A 7,975-nucleotide genomic window follows, 5' to 3' on the forward strand; every position below is an offset into this window, starting at 1 on the left:
GAGACTCTGAGGGGGCGTTCAGCCCGAGTTGGGGGGGAGTGAAAGGTAAGGGGGGAGGGGAACTGGGAGTTGCAGTGGGGTGGCGGGGGCAGGCGGGAGGGTGGAACGACGGACTGCCTGGCGAGTGTGGGCACAGGGCCAGGGCGGGGAACGCCTCTCCCCACAGGGGGCGCTGTATTGGGGGGGGAAGTGGTCATTCGGACCAAAGCCGGTGGAAATGCTTGTCGGTTGTGGTGGGGGCTGTTCAAGAGAAATCCAAGTGGATGATGGGGTGTGTCCCAGAACCTATATAAGAAGGAATTCTGGCGAAGACCACCTCTTCTGCCCCCTCTTCTACCCCTAATCTACAGCCCATATCCAGTCATCCTCATGGACCCCAGTGATTTCCCCAGTCCGTTTGACCCATTGACCCTGCCAGAGAAGCCCCTGGCTGGAGACCTTCCAGTAGACATGGAATTTGGAGAGGACCTACTGGAATCCCAGACTGCCCCAACTCGAGGATGGGCACCCCCTGGCCCTTCTCCATCCTCAGGAGCCCTGGACCTGCTTGATACCCCTGCTGGCCTGGAAAAAGACCCTGGAGTCCTGGATGGAGCCACTGAGCTGCTGGGGCTGGGGGGGCTGCTCTATAAAGCCCCCTCCCCCCCAGAGGTGGACCATGGTCCTGAGGGGACCCTTGCATGGGATGCAGGAGATCAGACCCTAGAGCCTGGACCAGGGGGCCAGACCCCTGAGGTGGTACCACCTGAGCCAGGGGCTGGGGCAAATCCCTCTTCACCGGAGGGGCTACTAGAGCCGTTGGCTCCAGATTCACCGATAACACTGCAGTCCCCCCATATTGAAGAGGAGGAGACCACCAACATAGCTACAGGGAGAAGGGGCTCCCCTGGGCAGGAGGAGGAGCTTCCCCAAGGGCAGCCACAGAGCCCAAATGGTCCCCCCAGCCCTTCAGTGGGAGAGACTCTGGGGGATGGAATCAACAGTTCCCAGACCAAACCTGGGGGCCCTAGCCCTCCTGCACACCCTTCCTTGCCAGGTAGGTTGCCTAATCAGCTGGAGAGTTCAGGATGGCGAGAGGGTAGGGGTAAGGAGGGGTGGTTGTGTGTTTGGGGAAGACGTAGGGGAGGAGGAGGAGGAGGAGGGGGGTGGAGAGATGAGAGTAGGGAGATGTATAGAGAAGGAGTTGGGAGTTTGGAAGGGAGGAGTTGGGGGGTGTGGCGAAGATGAAGGAAAGTAGGGGTAGGGAGGCAGCTCAGGGGCTGTGGGAGAGGAATAGGGGTGAGGTTTCAGGGGGTGGGTTGGGAAGAGTGGATTTGTTGGGGGAGGTTCCCTTTTTCTTACCCCAGTGGGCTGTTGGTGCCCGGGTCCTTCCTTCAGAATTTGGAGAGGACGCCGGGCTTCTTGGTGCTAAGATCTTTCCAGCTATTTTGTTCCAGAAGAGAGCGGGGTTTCTGGGTTTGGTGAATGATAACTGGGTCCTGAAGCCACCAACAGCATAGTGATTTTGGGGGAATGGTAGAAATGCAGGGCCTGGAATTGTGTCTCTGATAGGGGAGGGACAGCCTGGGCTTGAGAGGCTCTCCTTTCTCCCCTGTTCTGCCTCTCCCAGCTTGTGCCCAGGGTCTTGGGGCTTATATAACCACCTGAGTCCAGGGGAACCTATGCACATGTTAATGCTTCCTTTTCCCGTTGCTACCTTTGGGTGGTTGCGTTTGGTTTTGTTAGTGAACTCTAAGTCCTCTGATGAAAGGCGTGTGTTACCTGCGTTTCCTTAACTCCCAAACGATTGGGACAGAAGGCTGGTGGGAAGGCTAGGGTTTTTGTTTTTTTGTTTTTTTTTTAATGGAGCATAGCTGCCCCCCTTAGTGCAGAGCTCGAGGTAACCCTGCGAGGGGCCCCAAGAAGCCACAGGCACTTGAGTTTTCCCTTTCAGTTTTGAGTAAGTCCTTCCCCAGGAATGGAGGCGGAGGTTGGGCCAGGGAGGGGGCGGTGAGGGCAAGCTCAAGATTTAGGCTGTTTTTTGCTTCCTTTGCAGGAGATGGCCTGACTGGGAAGGCGAGTGAGAAGCCGCCTGAGAGGGTGAGGGGGGGAGGGGATTGGAAGGAGTCTGGTTCCCCCTATAGCTCTGGGAAGGACAGACCCTTCATTTTCCCTCCCAGATGTTGTTCTGTGGAGGGTGTGTGTGTGAGGAGAGTTAGGAGGAGGGAGGGAGCTCTTGTGTCTCCTGCTTCTTAAGGAGAAAGTCCAGCCCCCTTTTTTCCCTCCTCCTAAGGGCTGGGCCCAGGGTCCCTACTCTCCCTTCCCCCTCCCATCTCTGTACCCCCCCCACACTAGTGCAGCAGGCCCTTTAGCCTGCCCCTGGTGTCAGCTTTCCTCCCCTCCCTGTTTCCAAGGTACAGAAGAGAAGCGAGCGCGTTAGAAGAGTAGAGCCTCCCAAACCTGAGGTTGTGGATTCCACTGAGAGCAGTGAGTAGGACTTGAGGAAGTGTGACCGAGTGGGATGTGGCGGGCCACGGATCAACCGGCTCCCGCAGCGCTGCGCCCCGCAGAGTGTGAAGTGCCTATCTCTGCTGTGGGTTGGCATGGGAACCAGGGGCAGTGGGGGAAATGGAAAACAACGGCAGTGAGAATGGAGTTTCCTGTTTCAGCTGTGCCATCCCTGTCCTGAGTCTTCCCACTTGGAGCCCTCCCGCGCCCTCCCTAGGAGATTATGGAGTGACTAAGGGGGAGTGACACCAGTGGCTTAAGATACCAGTGTATTGGGGGTGGGGGTGGAAAGGCAGGAACCAGGGGGAAGGGGACCCCCCCCTTGCCCCCGGGGGGATCCAGTATCTGCTGAGCTCCCTGTGCGGTCAGAGGATGGCTGGAGACTAGGTCCGGTCCGGTAGCCTCTGCTCACTGCCCCTCTCCCCACGTCCTCAGTTCCAGTGTCAGATGAGGATTCTGATGCCATGGTAGATGACCCCAATGATGAGGACTTTGTGCCATTCCGGCCCCGGCGGTCCCCTCGCATGTCCCTCCGCTCGAGCGTGGCCCAAAGGGCCGGGCGCTCTGCGGTTGGCGCCAAGATGACCTGTGCGCATTGCCGGACGCCACTGCAGAAGGGGCAGACTGCCTACCAGCGCAAGGGGCTGCCCCAGCTCTTCTGCTCTTCGTCCTGTCTCACCACTTTCTCTAAGAAGCCTTCGGGCAAAAAGACCTGTACCTTCTGCAAGAAGTACGTGAAGGTTCCCCAGGTGCGGGGAGGGCAGGGAGCAGGCCGGGAATAATGGCTGAGACAGGGACTATGTTGGCAAGAACCTAACGGAGCGGAACTGGGAGCGAGGCAGGTGAGGGAGGGGGCCCGAGGAGCGTAAGAGTAGTCGGGGGCCCGTGGTCACTGGTCCCCGAGGAGAGGGGGTGGGAGCTGGCGAAAGGAGAGGGTAGTGCTGAGTGAATATCCAAACCCGTTCCCCCACCCCACCCCCCTCCAGGGAGATCTGGAACACCAAGGACTCGGTTGTGGCCCAGACTGGTTCAGGAGGCTCCTTCCATGAGTTCTGCACATCCGTCTGTCTCTCCCTGTACGAGGCCCAGCAGCAGCGCCCAATCCCCCAGTCCGGGGATCCCGCCGATGCCACTCGCTGCAGCATATGCCAGAAGACCGGAGAGGTGAGGAAGCTCGATGGGGGCCAGATTTGCAGAGCCTGGCCAGCCCGGAGCTGCCCCTGTGCTCCTGGGGCTGCAGGGGCCAGGCCCTGTGGAAGAGGGGAGTGGGAAGGAGAGGCAGCCATCGTGAGGGAGTGTATTCAAGGATAGAGCTTCTCCAGGATGTACGCAGCCGGCCTTCCTTGCCTCCCGGGACCTCACCATCGAGTCGGCAGCCCGATGTGCAGGTTGGGGGGTCCCTGGGCCCACTGTCCGCTGTGAAGGTCTAGGGTGAGGCGGGGCGGGCCGTCCTTGCTCCGGGGTGGGTGGTGGTGCCCAGGCCCTGGCTCAGGGTGTGCGTGTGTGTACACGGCAGGTCCTGCACGAGGTCAGCAACGGCAGCGTGGTGCACCGGCTCTGCAGTGATTCCTGCTTCTCCAAATTCCGGGCCAACAAGGGACTGAAAACCAACTGTTGTGACCAGTGCGGGGCTTACATCTACACCAAGACCGGGAGCCCCGGCCCTGAGCTCCTCTTCCACGAGGGCCAACAAAAGCGGTTCTGCAACACAACCTGCTTGGGGGCGTACAAGAAGGTGGGGCCGAGGGAGTAGTGCATTAGAGGGCTGTGGAAGGGGGTTGCGGTTCCTGGGTGACGAATAAAGGTGCCTGACGGGGTCGAGGGTTGGGAGGAATAAAGCGAATAAAGGGGGTTTCAATTGTATCTGTTATGTTTTATTTTTGAAGCTGGCTGGCGGATACACAGGTCTTTGTTATATCATCATCTATACTTTTTTTGTATGCCTGAAACCTTTCATGTTTTAAAAAATTTAACAAATAAAAGTGAAGGGACAAATCCAGCCTCAGCCTCTCCTTCCCCATCCTCACAGAAAAACACACGTGTGTACCCCTGTGTCTGGTGCAAGACCCTGTGTAAGAACTTTGAGATGCTATCACATGTGGATCGTAATGGCAAGACCAGCTTGTTCTGTTCCCTGTGCTGTACCACCTCTTACAAAGTGAAGCAGGCAGGGCTCACTGGTAGGTGCAAAGCCCTCTTCTCTGAGACCCCTGCTGGCCTTCCTTCTACCTCCCGTACTCCCCTCTTCTAAAGTAATCCCTGCCGCCCGACCTCAGCCCCGGCTACATCTTTCCATCTTCCCGTGGGTTTCCTGTTCCGTCTCTGCACTGCCTTACACCTTCTCTGTGCTCTCTCTCTCTCTCTCTCTCTCTCTCCGTCTCTCTCTCTCTCGGTCTCTCTCTCGGTCTCTCTCGGTCTCTTTCTCTCTCTCTCCCTTTCTCTCTGTGCCCCAGGCCCTCCCCGACCCTGCAGCTTCTGCCGCCGCAGCCTCTCTGACCCCTGTTACTACAACAAGGTTGATCGCACAGTCTACCAATTCTGCAGCCCCAGCTGCTGGACCAAGTTCCAGGTACTCCAAACCCTGGACCAGGGATTAAAGAAGGGTGTGGTGACAGAGAGAGGGTACGAGAGTTGGGGTAGGTAGGCCCGGGCCCCCGAGCCAAGAACAAGCCCTACTCCCCCCGCCCCCCACCACGGCCGCCGCCACGCACCTCCCTTACTTGTCTTCCTTCCCTTCAGCGCACAAGCCCTGAGGGGGGCATTCACCTGAGCTGTCACTACTGCCACAGCCTCTTCAGTGGCAAGCCTGAGGTCTTGGACTGGCAGGTAAGACCCCCGCCGCCCCCCCCCCCCCACCGCCCTGTCACAGGGCCACGGCCGGATGTCACAGCTCTGTCCTCGCCCGCCCTGTGCCCTCATCTCAGGACCAGGTGTTCCAGTTCTGCTGCCGGGACTGCTGTGAGGACTTCAAGCGGCTTCGCGGGGTGGTGTCCCAGTGCGAGCACTGCCGGCAGGAGAAGCTCCTGCACGAGAAACTTAGATTCAGCGGGGTGGAGAAGAGCTTCTGCAGCGAAGGTAAGGAGGCGGCGAAGGGGCAGGAGGCCCTGTACCTTGCAGCCTGAGGGGCTGGCAGGGAAGGGAGGAGGACTCACACTGGGGCCTGTGGGCCGAGGGCCTCCGGCTCCGCCCCTCCGTGCACCCGTGCATCTGTCCATCCGTGCACCTGTGCATCCGTGCACCCGTGCATCCATGCATCCGTGCATCCCAAGGCTTCAGGCCCCAGAGGCTGTTGGGGCTTTTACTCAGACCCCCTTGGAAAGGTCGGCTCTCGCCGCCCCCCATGGCCATGTCTGTGTCCCTGGACTCTTCCCTCTTGCCCTGTCCGCAGGATGTGTGCTGCTGTACAAACAGGACTTCACCAAGAAGCTGGGGTTGTGCTGTATCACTTGTACGTACTGCTCCCAGACCTGCCAGCGTGGGGTCACCGAGCAGCTGGACGGAAGCACCTGGGACTTCTGCAGCGAGGACTGCAAGAGCAAGTACCTGCTGTGGTACTGCAAGGTGAGGGGCACAGCGCATCCGAGAGGGGGAGGGGAGGGGCGGTCTCCAGGGAGGGGGGCAGCACGGAGGGCTTCTCCCATTTTTAGGGAGGCGGGGCTGACCATCCTGTGGACACCCCCAGGCTGCCCGGTGCCACGCCTGTAAGCGCCAGGGGAAGCTGCTGGAGACCATCCACTGGCGCGGGCAGATCCGTCATTTCTGCAACCAGCAGTGTCTACTGCGCTTTTATAGCCAGCAGAACCAACCCAACCTGGATACCCAGAGTGGGCCTGAGAGCCTCCTGAACAGTGAGTCCCAGGCCGGGGGTTCGGAGGGGGGGCTATTCCGTTAGAACCGGCCCGGACTCTTCTCACCCTGGGCCCAGCCCCTCTCTTCTCCCGCTCTGGCCTTCACCTCATCCTCAGCCAGAGCTCCTGGCGCCGTGTTCCCTTGCAGCCTCTGGACCGTGCAGGTACTAGGGGGAGCCTTGTTTAAAGGTTCTCAGAGTTTGAGTCTCCTGCGTCAGTATCGAGGACATGTTTTTAGGGAATAGGCACCTACCCAGGTGGGATGGGGCCTGTGGGGGCTGTGGTTAGCATTCTTTTCTTTTTTAATTAATTAATTTATTTATTTGATTGAGAGAGAGCGCACACAAGCAGAGGTGAGGGACAAAGGGAGAGGGAGAAGCAGACGCCCCACTGAGCAGGGAGCCCGATGCGGGACTCGATCCCAGGACCCTGAGACCACGACCCAAGCTAAAGCAGATGCTTAATGGACTGAGCCACCCAGGTGCCCCTGTGTTTAGTTTTCTGAGAGAAGGAAGTGTCAGCATAAGCCCTACCTTTAGTGAGACTGAAGACTATTGTTTCTAGAATGTTACCTTAGTCCCCCCACTGCTTCAGGGGTCCCAGGCTTCTGAGGGCCATCTGCATGGAAGGTCTCAAAGTGTGGGTTCCCCAAGAAGTTTTGATCCTCTTGGCAGCCGGGAACAAAGAATCTTCTTGGCCCCTGTCACTGGGGCCTAGAGAAAACTAGATCTGGGGTGGCGAGGAGGGGATAGTCTAGATATCCCATTTGCATTTAGCGCACCTCTTAACGGAGCTCTCCTGGGACAGGGACGAGGAAAACGGAAGAGCAGGTTCCTCAGATGAGAGCATTCACTTGTTTTGATCTCTAGGTCAGTCTCCTGAGTCAAAGCCCCAGACACCGTCTCAAACCAAAGTGGAGAACAGCAATACAGCGAAGACCCCAGAGGAAAATGGGAATCTGGGCAAGGTCAGGGCCGAAGCCGAGGGGGTGGATGGCCTCAGAAGGGGGTCTGGTAAGTTGGTGGCATTAACGTTCCTTTGTCTCTGCAGATCCCTGCAAAGACCCGATTGGCTCCCACCGCTTCCACCCCTCCTCCACCCCCACCGCCCCCAGCAACACCCCGCAAAAACAAAGCTGCCATGTGTAAACCACTGATGCAGAATCGGGGGGTCTCCTGTAAGGTGGAGATGAAGTCCAAAGGGAGCCAAACAGGTGAGCCAGTGTACCTAGACATCCCAGCCCTGTGCTTGGGAGCCGGACCAGGGGGTTTTTTTAGGCGGCTGAGGTATCATGCGTCTGGTGGTTCTGGAACCATAGAGTTGTCTCTCAGCCTTTGGTGCAAGCGCCGGTTTGTGATACCGAGCGTGCGTTAGAGCCTTCGGTGGTGATGAGCGAGCGGCCCTGGCCCCGGGCAGGATGTGACCAATCTAGCGGGGGCTCTGAGAAGACCCCTTTCTTGTTGGCAGAAGAATGGAAGCCACAGGTGATCGTGCTGCCCATCCCAGTGCCCATCTTTGTGCCAGTGCCTATGCATCTGTACTGCCAGAAAGTTCCGGTGCCTTTCTCCATGCCCATCCCGGTGAGTTTCCCAGCCCTTCCTGCTGCGGCCTCCTCTACCCTCTCAGGACTGAGACCCCCC

General features: G+C 58.6%; 1 protein-coding gene across 3 annotated transcripts in view; it reads left to right on the forward strand.

Moving 5' to 3' along the window:
* The first annotated feature begins 354 nt into the window (after positions 1-354).
* ZMYM3 (zinc finger MYM-type containing 3) overlaps positions 355-7,975 on the forward strand; it is a 14,247-nt gene continuing 6,626 nt past the window's right edge. Inside the window, exons 1-15 of one of the 3 annotated variants that reach the window (XM_044911770.1) lie at positions 355-1,036; positions 2,036-2,079; positions 2,400-2,466; positions 2,923-3,217; positions 3,474-3,651; positions 4,004-4,222; positions 4,517-4,667; positions 4,941-5,056; positions 5,227-5,313; positions 5,412-5,562; positions 5,876-6,048; positions 6,170-6,335; positions 7,205-7,302; positions 7,386-7,548; positions 7,803-7,915. In XM_044911770.1, coding sequence (XP_044767705.1) covers positions 370-1,036; positions 2,036-2,079; positions 2,400-2,466; positions 2,923-3,217; positions 3,474-3,651; positions 4,004-4,222; positions 4,517-4,667; positions 4,941-5,056; positions 5,227-5,313; positions 5,412-5,562; positions 5,876-6,048; positions 6,170-6,335; positions 7,205-7,302; positions 7,386-7,548; positions 7,803-7,915 — 2,688 coding nt within the window. In that variant the 5' untranslated portion in view covers positions 355-369. Of the gene's footprint in view, positions 1,037-2,035; positions 2,080-2,393; positions 2,467-2,922; positions 3,218-3,473; positions 3,652-4,003; positions 4,223-4,516; positions 4,668-4,940; positions 5,057-5,226; positions 5,314-5,411; positions 5,563-5,875; positions 6,049-6,169; positions 6,336-7,204; positions 7,303-7,385; positions 7,549-7,802; positions 7,916-7,975 lie in introns of all 3 variants that reach the window. The other 2 variants (XM_044911771.1, XM_044911769.1) reach the window with 2 other exon arrangements.

The sequence above is a fragment of the Neomonachus schauinslandi genome, chromosome X, assembly GCF_002201575.2.
Source record: "Neomonachus schauinslandi chromosome X, ASM220157v2, whole genome shotgun sequence".
Taxonomy (NCBI): domain Eukaryota; kingdom Metazoa; phylum Chordata; class Mammalia; order Carnivora; family Phocidae; genus Neomonachus; species Neomonachus schauinslandi.